Source organism: Gadus chalcogrammus, chromosome 11 (genome assembly GCF_026213295.1).
Source record: "Gadus chalcogrammus isolate NIFS_2021 chromosome 11, NIFS_Gcha_1.0, whole genome shotgun sequence".
NCBI lineage: Eukaryota > Metazoa > Chordata > Actinopteri > Gadiformes > Gadidae > Gadus > Gadus chalcogrammus.
In genome coordinates, this window is record NC_079422.1 from 20,403,419 (window position 1) to 20,418,758 (window position 15,340).

The 15,340-nt window shown below is 42.6% G+C and overlaps 1 protein-coding gene across 3 annotated transcripts; it reads left to right on the forward strand.

The window, feature by feature from the left end:
- Positions 1–566: 566 nt before the first annotated feature.
- On the forward strand, positions 567–15,324 carry LOC130391733 (acidic amino acid decarboxylase GADL1-like). Of its 3 annotated transcripts, none has more exons than XM_056601986.1 (15): positions 567–774; positions 4,170–4,348; positions 5,602–5,728; positions 6,238–6,328; positions 6,808–6,917; positions 7,125–7,240; positions 7,709–7,788; positions 7,981–8,035; positions 8,855–8,971; positions 9,388–9,452; positions 9,973–10,054; positions 10,901–11,100; positions 13,045–13,096; positions 13,177–13,266; positions 13,908–15,323. In XM_056601986.1, exons 2-15 carry the CDS (start codon positions 4,190–4,192, stop codon positions 14,079–14,081), a joined length of 1,518 nt encoding a protein of 505 aa, XP_056457961.1. In that variant the 5' UTR covers positions 567–774; positions 4,170–4,189; the 3' UTR covers positions 14,082–15,323. The 3 variants fall into 3 exon arrangements, with proteins under 3 accessions (XP_056457961.1, XP_056457960.1, XP_056457962.1); XM_056601985.1 differs by lacking the exon at positions 567–774 and adding an exon at positions 785–935 and having other exon boundaries at positions 13,908–15,324; XM_056601987.1 differs by lacking the exon at positions 567–774 and adding an exon at positions 2,874–3,255 and having other exon boundaries at positions 13,908–15,324.
- The last annotated feature ends 16 nt before the right edge of the window (positions 15,325–15,340 follow it).

Genomic DNA, 15,340 nt, shown 5'->3' on the forward strand with positions numbered 1-15,340 from the left:
TTTCAGCAAATTGATATGGCCAGAATGCTTGTTGTGACCAGCACAATTTAGTTTAATGTTCATCCAGACCCATATTCTCCGTACAACATAAAAAATCTTTAGTGTTCCCATGAATGTGAAATAATCAGAAGGGGCTCGTGGTCCAGGCATATAGGCACTAAACGTATTCTACTATACCGAATATCATCGATATTGTTCAGGGTTCTAGAAAGGTTATAGCCTACCGATTGTATTATGCTTTACTATTGTCCAATGTACCAGGTGGGTGCAAACGGGGATACCACCCCCTGAAAGGCAAGCAACCGGATTCTGAGGCACACACAATCAACCTAAATAGAATCAGTAATCAAGAAAATGCACACTTTATAAACACACAGGGAAAACCTAGGTGCATCATGGGGTTGGGGAAGGGTTGTGACAATACAGTGTTATTATTACGTAAGTGTGATCACTTAAATAACTAATGTTAACGAGGGGGTTACGCTGTGTCGTTAACAGTCTATAACTTCTGAATTTTGTGCTGCAGTGGCACTTCTTGCCCCTGGAGAGCGCCCTAACTCAGTCTTCTAGACCCAACACATTGTCTACTTTGTAGTCTTTCGAGGGAATAAATTGCAAGACCTTTCAAGGATGTAGTTAATGTGTGTGGTGCACTCGTGTTGGAAGGTCATAGTTTAACATAAGAAAGAACGTAGGCCTATTTGCATATCGTTTTTTTAGATACTACTTTCGCAAGTCGAACATATTAAAGACCGGATCTACAAGTCAAGTCAGGTTTGTTGGACCTCCGTCACGCGATGCGTATGTGCACAGTGCGGTATATAATAGGAACTCCGCTGTTGTTTAAGCTGTGCAGAGCCCGGACTTGTGCTTTCAAACCGACTAACAACTAACTAAAGCTGCAGCGCCACTAACGATGGACAGATGCATGACTGGTAGGCGTTCATATATTCTGCTGTAGAATCCTAGAAAATATCGCTTTTTTGTCTCCAGCACATGGCTATTTTATTTTGTAGGGTGAATGTGGTCATTGGGACTTTTTTGTTGTTATTTGATTATCCAGTGGAAGCAATGAATGTCTTCAAATCCTAGAACCATTCTTCCATGGCAAGAATGCAAGGCGGTTTGGATCTACTGATCTATCGATTAGTATTGAGTAGATGTAGAATACTTCTATCATTAAGCATTGCTTGATGAATTAAAGATTACGAGAGTACCAAACTCTAGAAATCAATTAAATGTATTTTGGTATTCGTTTATTTAAAGTTAATTAGTTAGTTAGTTGGTTGAAATATTAAAATGTATTTTTCTTGCATACGCGTAGTACATTTTCAGATACAGTTCATGAAGTGTAGTGTAATGACAAGCCGTGGCTTAGCGCGCATACGCTCTCACACACACACACACACACACACACACACACACACACACACACACACACACACACACACACACACACACACACACACACACACACACACACACACACACACACTAGAAGTGGAATTAGAGCCCTAACAATCTGTTGTGAGTTACAAGGAGTTATTTATTTTCTTACAAAAGAGATTGACCTTTTTTTTTTTCTTTCCTTTCCTTTAGTCATTGTAGGACAAATGTTTATCTTATCGACGATTGCAATGCATATAGAACAACCTTGTGATACGACTTTAATCACGAACCTTGTGATACGACTTATTAGTATCCCTCATTTGCATGCTGGAGATAAATGCTCTGGTTTCCATATCTGAGATTATACCTCGGCCAGTTCAACTGTCACCAATCTTTGTTTCAGCTACTTCCTAATCTGAGTAATTTCCGCCTCTTACTGTGTCATGCAAGGCATTTCCACACACACACACACACACACACACACACACACACACACACACACACACACACACACACACACACACACACACACACACACACACACACACACACACACACACACACACACACACACACACACACACACGATACACACACACACACACACACACACACACACACTATACGGCGGGGAAGCCAGGTTCCAACCGGCATGAGCCTCAAGTCTGGGAAAGAGGAGGCAGGCTCATAACAGAATGTCAGGGAGTCAGAAATGCAACTCGTGTGACAGGTGAGGGTGGAGGGGGGGAGCAGGGTTAACGGCAGAAGTACCGAGGGCTTAATAATTAATTGTAAGCAATTGAGAGCTTTCTGCAACCTGCAGTTGCAGACACCGTGTCTCCTCTCCATAGTGGCTTCATCTCACTCTTTCTTTCTCCCTCTTCCTCTCTCTCTCTCTCTCTCTCTCTCTCTCTCTCTCTCTCTCTCTCTCTCTCTCTCTCTCTCTCTCTCTCTCTCTCTCTCTCTCTCTCTCTTTCTCCCTCTCCCTCTCCCTCTCCCTCTCCGTCTCTCCCTCTCCCTCTCTCTCCCTCTCTCTCTCTCTCTCTCTCTCTCTCTCTCTCTCTCTCTCTCTCTCTCTCTCTCTCTCTCTCTCTCTCTCTCTCTCTCTCTCTCTCTCTCTCTCTCTCTCCCACTCCTTTCCTGAATAGAAGATGCCAACAATTTAATGACTTACCATCAGTTACTAGTGTGACAATAATCAAATACTCATTTTTTTCACACAAACAAACAAACACACACACAAACACACACACACACACACACACGCACGCACGCACGCACACACACACACACACACACACACACACACACACACACACACACACACACACACACACACACACACACACACACACACACACACACACACACACACACACACACACACACACACACAAACAGGTATGCATGCACACAGGTAGGAATGCATACATACGCAGATACATGCACATCCACACGTATGAAAGTGGTTGTATACATACACTCACACACCCTTGTACATATCTCCGGAATGCAAAATAAGAACCGTGTCTCATCGAGGACCTCAATAGTCCCAGCTATGTTACGTTATTTTAAATATAAAAACATCCTTTTTGGACCTTCCTTTCCATGCCTGTGCAACCAGAAGAGGCGATTCCTTTTCATACTCTCTTTTGTGTCCTATTATCATGCTATGACGTGATGGCTCACAAACAGCTGCAATGCATTCTGGGAAGAAAGGCTCCCACAGCTCATCTGTGGAGCTTATCTGTCCTCTCGAGGTTGTTTTGTGAAAATCTGCTGATAAAGACATTAAGTCGCAGTGTGAATTCCCACGCACTCCTCGGACATCTCAACTCCAGAAACATCATCATTCTTGTTGACCAGGTCTGCCATTCTACCGTACCTTATCCTTTGCAAGCCTTTACCTTGACATAACCCTCTCTAACCAAACAGCTTAACTTAACACCCTTAACCTAAACGTAATCCACACTAACCTACTGCTTTAATGGAACCATCTTTAATCTAAACGTAACTCTCACTAACTTACCAGCTAGAAGTATAATATGGTATAAAATAGTATGCTATATTGGAAGTAGTTAATAATAATTGTAAAATAATAGTGTAATACATTAATCTCTATTTTCCTTCCCAATACGATTCTGATTCCTGAACTTGAGTATCGGCTTATACTATACCGATACAGCATCTAGCATTGTAACTACTAATAGCACTTGTTCTTATTGAAGGGTTCTTACAATGACAGCCACATGTAGTCGTTTCCCTAAGCATCCAATCCTTTTCCCACTCGGTAGCTCGAACGCATGTTGGGGAGAGATGGCGCGTTTTCCCACTTCCTTCTCCCCAACTGACCGTCAACAAACTCAGAATAACACTGCACGTGATTGTGATGTTCTTTACCTGTGTTATAAAGGAGCTAGTCATGTGATGGTGCCGGATTGTTGGAAACGAGTGTTTAGTTCTGGTCCGGAATGCTACCCATCATACTGGTTAATAACTTAAACTGCCTTCCCTTGGCCTCCAGCAGTCTACCCAAACTGATAATAGGCCTTTAGTTAGCCCCTTGTTAGGCTCATTAAAATGGGTTGTAGGCAAGTATAAAGAGCATTTAGTGAGTTAAATGCGCTGTTAGAATCAGTTATGCTCTGGGTAAATCACGAAAATACAGTTGTTCAGTATTCTTTTCTGTTTATTTTACAGTAGTCCAATTCACAATGGGTATAAGGTACTGTCTCTCATAAATGCCATTATAAATACATGACACTTATCCCCTCGTCAAGGTCTAAAAGAGAAGACAAACATGCCAGCAAGCACTGAGGGTAATGGCTGGAGCCACGTGGAGACGGTTCAATTGAATGGTTCAAAAGAAGATCTTCCTGAAACAGACAGCTTTGTCCAGCAAGCCATGACCCTCATCATGGATGAAGTGGTGAGGAAGGCCGGCCATGTCAGTGGAAAGGTGAGCAAATGGCGTTATTTATGCGTTTTACAGTTTTTTGTGGAGAAGTGTTGTCGCTGAACGGGTGTAGACCCCAAGAACAAAGCCCTGCGAAACTCTCCCAATCTTACGAGTTCCCATCCTGTTCTTCTCTTCAGTCCATCATCGAGGCCACTGAAAGAAAAAAAGAATGAGACCAATAAGCACTTGGGGGGGGGGGGGGGGGGGGGGGCAGAATTCAACTCAAAATGATTTACGTAACGCAGATTAAAGATATTCAAACATTTGCATGGAAGGGTTTTCTCACAGCAGAACATGTTTCGGTTTTACCTCCAACTGGATTTGACTAGAGCAAAGTGGGCAATCTTTTGTTCAACATAAGACCCAAATGTTTAAAATCAACTCCTGAATCAACTGCCCAACCAAGGTGAGACTGATAATCATTTTTATGAAGGACAAACTTCAATATATGGACGGTCCCACAAGTTCTTCACAAAATTTGATTCTCCTGATCTTCCTATGTTAGATTTCAGCGTGTTTCTAAGCTGTTCGCAATGACTGTGTTGTGTATTTTTGTTGTGTAGTTATTTTTGAAGGGGAAATCAAGGCAGCTTGACAGGTTGGATCAGATGGTCGAATAGATGGTTTATTACAGGATGTAATACAGTGAGGTACAGCTTTAGGTTGAATAATCTATAGTATAGGTGGGTGAGGAACATTCTCCAGAAGTGCTCCTTGGCTGTTAATCCCTTTTCTCCCCAAATTAAAGATTCAGGGGTATTATCCTAAGAAAACGTGACTCACAAAAGAACAGACGCAGTGGCACTCTTGATAAGTTATATGGCTCTGGCTATGACCCAGACGACCTGGGACTGGCCATTTGGTTCGTCCTTGTAGGAACATAAACAAATGGAGGAATGTTGGATGTATCACCTCGTATCAGTTTGAGAGGCACTGGGAACTGGGAATGTGAACACTGAGAGGCACTAGAATACACCAACATTCTACGTTCCTCCCTCTTGATCACATTAAACGTAGTTTGAAGATCGCCCTTTAAAGGGGAATTCAGTGTATCTACCGGTGAACAATTAACCATTAACGAAATCAACAAATGAAAGTATAAAGGGCATTAGTAAACATAAAATTATACTCCTCATACACAAGTAAACCAGGTGTAGGCTACTTAAAAATAACAAACTCATTAAGTTACTCACGATTAAACCAAAAACCAGATCCAAAATTGAAAAATAACGTAAATGGCCTGTCCATACTAGGTGTGTGAGTGGCGTTCCCCGGAGGACCTGACGAAGCTGTTAGACCTGGAGCTGGGTGAGGCGGGCCAGGCGCCGGCCCAGACCCTGCAACACTGTCGGGACGCCATCCACTACAGCGTCAAGACCAGTAAGGACCCCCGCCACAACCCGCCTCACAAATGGGTCGAAATGGATGGCTCTGGAAGGATAAACAGCGAGATGTTTAGGCCAGCTGTGTTCTCCTCATTTGCTGCTTGTATCTAATCTAGTTAATTAGGCTCAATCGAGAAAGGTGTGGAGGAATTGATGCATTACAGAGATGGCCATCGTTGAAAGATATTTTGATACCGATTTGAAAGAGGACAAATTATATTTGTACCCCCCAGTAATGGTGCTGATTGCTAACTAACTGTTGGACCTGTTCTCCGCATGTGCTTAGGGATTCTTATCCGCTTTAGTTTCCTCCCACAGTGAGTCAATGGAGTCAAACAGCTGTGAATAATTTACACATGACACTGTCATGAATACAGAGATGGCCACCATTGAAAGATATTTTTAGACCGAGTGAAAGAAATAAGCTGATTTGCAATCGGCTCTGCTGGCAAAATTGGTTGTAAATTGTGAAAATGTTCTAACAGATGCTTTGTGTGTGTGCAGACCATCCTCATTTCTTTAACCAGCTGTATGTGGGGCTGGACCACTATGCCATGGTGGGATCCTTTGTCACCGACGCAACCCAACCCAGTCTGTGAGTCACCCACGGCTTGCACTACACCAAAAGCATTCAGCCAGAAACGTATTTAATCACGTAGCTGACAGCATTCTCTGGGATGTTAGATATAATTATAAATTGTATCGATACGATAGATATTGTATGCTGGCTGAATTTAATCTCAGCCACCAACCAGATTTTTATTGTGTGTAGTAATATTGTTTGTAGTAAAGTTGTGTACTGTTTTTTGTTAGTAACTTTTCCCTTGTGTGCATTGATTTACCATTCTTAATACAGTAGTAAGCATTCATTAATAGTCATCTAATGGTCTGAATGGTCATTCAATAATGGGGTTCATGTTGTCTAAGGTATTTATTTATACATTCTACAATTAGGGGGGGTTAGGGTGAGGATTAACACCCTAAACCCTATACTAATCCTTTGTACTAATGAGTATTACTGTGAATATTGTACTTGTTTCCTATTGTAAAGTATTACCAATACGTTTATGTTAGGTACACCTATGAGATGGCACCAGTCCATTGTTTGATAGAGAAGGTTGTGCTGGAAAAGATGATGGAGATGATAGGCTGGGTAGAGGGAGGCGATGGCATCTTCAACCCAGGTATACATGTCCCTATCGTATAAATGACCATCCCAAACGTCGGTCATGAGTGCACTCATACCATGAGAGAGGTTGTATCTTCAACAAAGCATTGCACAATATGAAATGATTGAACTTAAATAATCTCGATCATAGCAGGGGGACCCTGACCCGATGAGGAGCTAGCTAGCCAAACCTAGTTGAAAATGTTTTATTTTTCGACTGTAGGTGGATCCATGTCCAATATGTACGCCATGAACCTTGCCAGGTTCCAACGCTTCCCCGAGGTCAAAGAGCAGGGCCTCTCGGCCTGTCCACGCCTCGTTCTGTTTACATCCGAGGAAGTAGGTGTATTGCAATGTCCTGTTTCTATTAATAGTTCCTACAGATTTGGTCTTTGTTTGGTCTCGAGGCATTGATAACTTTGTAAGTGCACAGATTGTTTACTAAAAAGCACATTTTATACACACAAAACCATCAGTAGTTCACCCGCTAACACCATCTTGTTGTTAAGACTCGATTAAGTAGATCGGCGAACACAGAGCTTGGGTGTTGCTGACGGATGTCACAATCTCTGTGTTCGTCAATCTACCTATCGAGTCTCAAAAACAAGATGCCGTCGACGGGTGATCCAAAACGAATGTTCCAAGTCGTTATCATACCAAACATATCCCAAATCCATTTTACACCGGAATTGTCCTTCAAGTACAAAGAAATGCATTGTGAACATGTATGAAATGTGAGGTTGACCACTTGCATTAGCATCGACAATAGAAAATGGATTCTAAGTAAATGTTGTTTTGTCTTTTCAGTGTCATTATTCGGTTGCCAAGGCAGCAGCCTTCCTTGGAATCGGCACGAAGAACGTTTATGTGGTGCCAGCTGACCAAAGGTTTGCTGATTTTCACACAGAATACGGCAGGATCACCGAATACAAGATCCTGCCTTCTCCTAGTCCTTCACTCTGTTTGTTCTGCAACAGCTAGTCGTCCTGACCACTCTGCTAACAAGAAAAATAATATAATAATACCATGTTTGTCCCATGCGTTCATTCATTGATTCATACGTTTGTTTATTTCCCAAGCGGGAAAATGATTCCAAAGGAGCTGGAGAAGCAGATCCGTACGGCCATAAGTGAGGTAAGCACTAGAGTTGGAGGTCAAGTTCACACTGTCACAACATGCTCAACGGTTAAAGATGAGATGATACCCTTACTAGTGATACTGGATTGAATTAGGAGCACGCATACTGTAGCCATGTCGTTTCAAATGTGTGGCAATATGCACGTTAACAGACAACAAGAAGGATATCAGTTATAGCAATGTGATGCTTGATTCCCAGAAGGTGCCGATGAAAGCATTAGAGCAGTAAATAAATATAAATGGAATGCATTGCCAAGGGATGAAGAAATCTGCCCATCAGTATCAATTCTGTACAGTGTGGGCGGAGCTGGCCGGGGTCTCAGAGGACATGACCTGATGTCACCTGAATGAGAGTCGCTTTGGCCGTCATGGCTGGCATAAGGAGAAGCCACCTCCTTCTCTACCGCGGTTGGGCAATCGCACGCCATTCTCTGGCTTTACCCCCTCCTAAGGGCAGACCTCTCTAATGGACTCGTGGGGTGTCCCGGTGAGGCACTGAACCGGCTGTACAGACACGATGCTCTCGATAGCCTACATGTAGAAACTCTTCTCCAACTCAAACGGGGATTCAAGCTGCCCGCCGCCAGCCTAACGCTACACAGAAACCCTTTTTTGTTTCCCTTGTTCCTTGTTTCCATCGTGTACTCAAGGTCATTTCTGTAACCTACGGGTGTGGTGTAAAGCTTGAAATGTGTGTGTGTGGTTTAATACTTGAACTGTGTGCGTGTGCGTGTGTGTGTGTGTGTGTGTGTGTGTGTGTGTGTGTGTGTGTGTGTGTGTGTGTGTGTGTGTACGTGCTTGGCGGGGGTGTTTCAGGGAGCGGTACCCTTCATGGTCAGTGCGACATCTGGAACAACGGTATTGGGATCCTTCGACCCATTAGAGGAGCTAGCAGACGTCTGTGAAGAGCACAACCTGTGGCTGCATGTGGATGTGAGTTCGCTCTCCATTCGAACATCGAAGACAATTGAAAGACTCAATTGTCTTTCAGAGCTAGAGTTGGGTTGTCCTGCATTCCAATGGGGTTTAAGTGCTTAAAAGATAACTTTGCATTGTGTAACGTCTTATCCTTGCTATCTTTGTTGTATATTGGGAATGGGATAACCAATTGTAAGTGCTTGGCACTTTTCTACCATACCGACAGCGATATATTGTTGTTTCTCTTTCTTCTGACCAATGTTCTCATTGTAAGTCGCTTTGGATAAAAGTGCAAGCTAAATGCCCTAAATGTGAACGTAAATGTTATAAAATTATAATGGTGTGCTTTGCGACGGCTAATAGTTCCACATTGACTTTACGTTTTCATCTCCGTAACATCCATCTCTCTGTTTGTCTGTCTCGTCCCTCAGGCCTGCTGGGGAGGGGCAGCCCTGCTGTCCAACAAACACAAACACCTGCTGAAGGGCGTCCAAAGGTGAGGCTAGGAGAACACACTCTTTTAGATTCAGCATAACATTCGGCAAAGTGGATCCATGGCCGGAAAGACAAGTGCCAAATTTTAATTTATACATTCTACAATTAGGGGGGGGTTAGGGTGAGGATTAACACTAACCCTAAACCCTATGCTAATACTTTGTACTAATGTGTATTACTGTGATTTATTGTACTTGTTACCTATTGTTAAGTATTAGAAATTGTAATGGCTGCCAAAAAAAAACAGACTAATATTAACAAGATAAGACCACTTTTATTAATGATTGATTAATCGTCTGAGGTACATTCAGGTTAATTGCGGGTAATTAAACTGGTATCATCATCACAGCTTTCCATATCAGTTCCCCGAACTCCAATCGACTCTGACGTTCTACGTCTGTTGTCATGTACACTCAGTGTAATAGTGAGTGCCTCCATCTTCCTTCTAGTCATGTTTAGTAAACACAAGCTGTTCCCTGTTAACCGTTCTTGTTTCCCCCTCGGGGGTGGCTCCACTGCAGGGCTCACTCTGTGGCGTGGAACCCCCACAAGATGCTGATGGCGGGCCAGCAGTGCAGTGCGTTCCTGGTCCGGGATAAAACGGTAAGAGGCGGAACACGATTCCAATATTCGTAGGGGAGAATCCCCCTGGAAGTGTGGACTCGTTGATGGGCTCGGTTTTCTACGGGCGGCATTTGGCTCAAGAGGTAGAGCGGATTGGCCTGTGACACCTCATCCTGTTTGATCCCGACGAGCTGGCGGTCGCCTTGCATTGCTGATTTCTGAGGACATCCTTCCCTCGTAGGTCCCTCATCCTCTCACTAGCCGCCAAATCAAAACATCTGCCTCTGTGAGTTCTCCCTCATGAGATGGTACGCCTGGGAACGGATGTTAAAGCACAAAGCTAAGACTACCCTGTCCTTTAGTAACTTTAGAAAATGGCCGTTCAACTCCCTGGTCAGAACCAGGCTAGAAACCTTGGGTGTCCCAAAACCTTCTTTATTTTGGCCCATTGGTACCAACATAAACCGGTCCGGACACAAACTGTGTTTACTGTACACTCAGATGTGTGTGTGATTCTGTTGATGAAATGCCCTTCATATGTTAACAGGTCGACATGAAGGGTTAATAACCTTTGCTTTATCATTCTTGGAATGCTCGACTGTTACACATTTTGACAAAGTAGCCGCGTTTACATGGACACATCTGTTCCGCATAGATTTCTATGCGGAACAGAAAATGATCATGTATACGCCTCATTCGGAATACAATTATCTGTTAATCACTTGTTTGAGGTTAGAATGAACTCCGGATCTATACTTTTGAAGATAGAGTTGGAAGTTGGAAGACAAACTTCATAATACTCAGGAGGACTCATACTGACACTCGTACTCAGTCTCATCTTGCAGCCCCGTCATCATTCATCTCGTCTCTTTTGTCTTCCTCCAGGGCCTTCTGCAACGCTGCCACTCTGCCTGCGCCTCCTATCTATTCCAGAAGGACAAGTTCTACGACATCAGCTGTGACACCGGTGACAAGAGCATCCAGTGCGGCCGCAAAGCAGACGCCTTCCGCTTCTGGCTGATGTGGAAGGCCCTGGGGACCAGAGAGCTGGAGCGCAGGGTGGACCATGCCCTGGAGATGGCCAGGTTAGTACCACAGAACCAAATGAGCCCTAGACCCCCTGGTTCACCTCCCCCCCTTAGCCAAATGGACGACTACTGCTGATCGATAACTCTTCTCGCCGAACCAAAGGTTTGGGGGTTAGTATTATACAAAAGAAAACATGAATCAAAAAACAACAGATGCAATGTCTCCCTTAATAAGGTATATCGCTCTGGCTATGAGCTAGACGGCCTGGGACCGGCCATTTGGTTTGACCTTGTTTTGACATAAACAAATGGAGGATTGTTGCAAACAACACCTTCTATCAGTTGGAGAGGCACTGGCTGTCCTTACACTACGAAATGTGAGTAGGCTATTACGACGGAACCAAATGAGCTCTTGTTCACCTTCCCCCCTTTGCCAACTGGACAACCGCTGCTGACTACAGTCTCTGTAGATTCCAGGGTGTGCCTTTACTATTATAATGACATGTGATCTCCATCACTAATGAGGGGTTGATGTAGTCGGAGCCTGTCTGTTGGGCAACTCTGGGTGACGGCCGGGTGAGAGAAATGACGAGAGGTGGCAAATGTCTCTGTGACCGTTTTAAAGGGGTGATATTGTGCCACCAGGTCGGAGTTGGATTGGCAATTTTAAAGCCGTTGGCCTTTTCCTGTTTTCAGTGACAAGTGTATGGTGGATAGATCCGTCTACCAGCCTAACCAGTGGACTGTAGCACATGTTGCATATCTTTCCATCATACATCTGGGTGGACACGCTCACTTGTGATGTCTCTAAAACACAGGAAAAGGCAGATTTAGCATAATATCACCCCTTTAAGTCTAAAACATGGAGAGCTGTGCTTCAGGGCCCGCAGCCACCCTCCCTAAACACGACAACATATTAACCAGCTGGTTTTCTTCAGAGCCAAACTGTCGTTCTTATTCAACATTTTCAAATTACAATCTGAATTTTGGCCAAAGATTAGCCAAAGTGTCAAATAGGTATATTCAGTAACAATCAATACATTACTCATCATACTGTCATGATAGGAAATGAGTGTAACCATTCTGGTAGAGGTAGCACAGCTGTTAGTTTCCTTGATTCAGGTCAGGCCAGTACCGATTCTCAAGGTGCCAATTTCTCATTTGTGCATTGCAATTTGTTCTCTACCAGGACAAAGAAAGGTTCAATCTGTTTGTTTTTTGGGGCAAAAATCTGGCCCTGCATCTATATGCTTGTCATACCATATTTACACCATAAAACTGTTTTTTGAATGCCAGTTATGCACACTAGTCCTATGTTATTAAAAGTTGTGGCATGTGAGTTGAGGTTCGGACAAGGTCCCATCAACAGCACTACCATGTAACTACGTCCCTGTTCCTGCCAAATATGTCATTATATGGTTTGGTTTCCCTTTAAGTTGTGTAGACTCGAGGAATGACTCAGGCAGAGGCTTTTACTCTCACTCGGCTGGGGTGGAGAATGGTTGCTATTTTGAACTTTGCTTGGCACTAATACAGAAGCGTGTTAGACAGTTCAGTTCTATTCAGGGCTCTGGGTGCAGTGTTTCTGGGTCATGGCAGTATTGCTGTAATTCGTGCCCCCAGACAACCCAGAAGTGGCCCCACACGACCTTTGTTCGAACTAGGAGAAATGTCGACGGGTCAATGGAATAGGTCACTTACCATGACAATGCATAGCTTTGGAATGCCTTGTTAATCCAACCCTTCAGTCCAACCTATGACAAATACATTTCCTGTTCTCTTGTCTAATGTTGAATACTTACTAGACTAGATTTATTTTAGAATGTACAATTTAAGCATTTGCCTAACCATATCAGTGACACATAGCCTATCATTAAGGTCCATTCCCTCCTTCGGTTGTCAGCTGTGAAATCTAGGATACTTTTTTTGTATTTTCACAAATTAGGATGGAGAGAAGTGAATCCTTGTTTTTATATATTCTTTGTTTCAACTTTCTACCAGATATCTCACAGAGGGTATCAAAAAGAGGGATGGCTTTCGTCTCTTGATGGAGGTAAATATGTCATTCTTATTCATTCATTCAACACTTTCACATTACAATCTGTTAATGAGTTGCAATTTTGTCTCTTTCAGCCAGAATATACAAATGTTTGCTTTTGGTATATCCCACCAAGTATGAGGAAAATTCCAGATAGCCCTGAGTTCTGGCAAAAGGTTGAAGCTGTGAGTATTACATTACCAAAATGTTGTCGTGTTGGGATTTAATTACATTTATTTTAGACACATGCAAGTACACACACACACACACACACACACACACACACACACACACACACACACACACACACACACACACACACACACACACACACACACACACACACACACACACACACACACACACACACACACACACTCTTACACTAGCAACTACTTGGCAACGAAGGGGAGATATTTGAGCTGATCATTCGTATTGGATTGCAGCTAAAGCTGTGTCAAGTCTAAGTCATGCTAGCAGGACTGCAGATCGAGAAGCTAATGATCTTCATCATATGTATCTGACTTGTACGTTGAGACATCCCATCGCAATTACAGGATCATTAGAATGTTTCGGGTTATTGTGGGGTTATAAATAGTGTGATTATTTTTCCTTACGGGGAGACATTTTTGTGTTTGAAATGGCCATACCGTTTCTAATGCGAGAGACGTGACAAAATAATATACAAAGTTTTGATCAGCATGCGGTTATGGTATATTTACATTGTTTCAGCATTACTTAAACATTTTAACAACTCTTGAGTATCAGCAACAAATAATTCCCATGATGCATTCTGATGAATGTTCTCTGTCTGCTTTCCCTCAAGGTGGCGCCAAAGATCAAGGAGCGCATGATGAAGACGGGCAGCATGATGGTGGGCTACCAGTCCCATGGAATCAATGCCAACTTCTTCAGGATGATCATCATCAGCCCCTGGGTCAGCACCAAGGACATGGACTTTGTCCTGGATGAAATTCATCGCCTGGGGGCGGACCTGTAACAACCCACGGTCTTGTGGGCGGGGTCAGAAAAACGTCTTCCAAACTGTAGAAATGTAGAAAGACCCGACCGATGCCGCATCTAAATATCTTCGCAAGTGCGAAGATACTTCTTTATAAAGGATATAGAGTTTGTAGTGTTAGTTTTTATTTCTATGTCAATGTTAGTACAACAATTTATTTCAAAGAAACTAAATAGTGGGGAATCGGGTTAGATAACTTCTACGATCAATATCTACGTATATTTGTGGGGACGCAAGCAGTATAGATCCTAGGGTGACCTTGGTACATTTTTCACTATCATTCTTTTCATTCTCTTTGATTTAGTTTCAACCATACAATTTATTTGTACACTTTACCTCCATGTCAGTTCTCATGCGTGTTTGCTATGTACCACGTCCGTCAGATTTTAAGTAATTTAAAATTAGTCATTAAGTATGTTTACAATTGTTAAGGCAATGTAAGGCAAGGCAACTTTATTAATATAGCACTTTTCATACAAGAGGTAGATTCAGAGTGCAGTTTAGGTTAATAACAGCCACGTAGAGATATAATGTTCAACGAACCATTTCATTTCATGTGTCAAATGTTTACTTTATTTTTATGTTTCTTCTTTATTTTTAACCTGAAAACCAATGAAGTAGGGAGTGCTGTTTTGGCTTGTTCCCCAATTCAACTTAGCCATTCCGGGAAGATACACAAAACATTGCTAACCCAATGCATTTATATTGTGTGGGTTACTCACTGTTTGAAGATTGTTGATAGATGATACAGCGATGATAATCGATAACAGATGATTGAGTTTTTGAGGCGAGGTGTACAAAAATGCTAAATTTAAGTCCCAAGTCAACACGAATGGAAATATAAAAAAATGTGTGTTGGTCGAAACGAATTTGCTTACTTGCTGTAAATTACAAAACAAAATGATATCGATCATCAAAAAGTCCTGATGGCAGTTTCACCTTCCTGGTCTTTCTCTCTGCGCATCTGTTTCTAAGTAGAAAGAGACACTGACGCCTTCATGTTTAGAAGCTAAATTCACCTGCAAGATGCACAGTTCAACAATTAGCTACTTTTTTGATTTTTGATTGTAATTATATTGAATTAATTTTTTTCTTGGAATAAACTGATCCTGGGAAGTCTATTGTCTACCTGCAAAGTTGAGAAAAATAACTAAGAATATTAAAACAAATAAATACACTTATCTCTAATTGTTTTATTGCTTTGTTTTAATAGCTGCCCGGCAATAGGTGTTCTGCCA

Coding starts and splice junctions, on each gene's coding strand:
- LOC130391733 (XM_056601985.1), top strand. Junction 5,729..6,237: donor CCACTACAGCGTCAAGACCA/GTAAGGACCCCC, acceptor GTGTGTGTGCAG/ACCATCCTCATTTCTTTAAC. Junction 6,329..6,807: donor GACGCAACCCAACCCAGTCT/GTGAGTCACCCA, acceptor CGTTTATGTTAG/GTACACCTATGAGATGGCAC.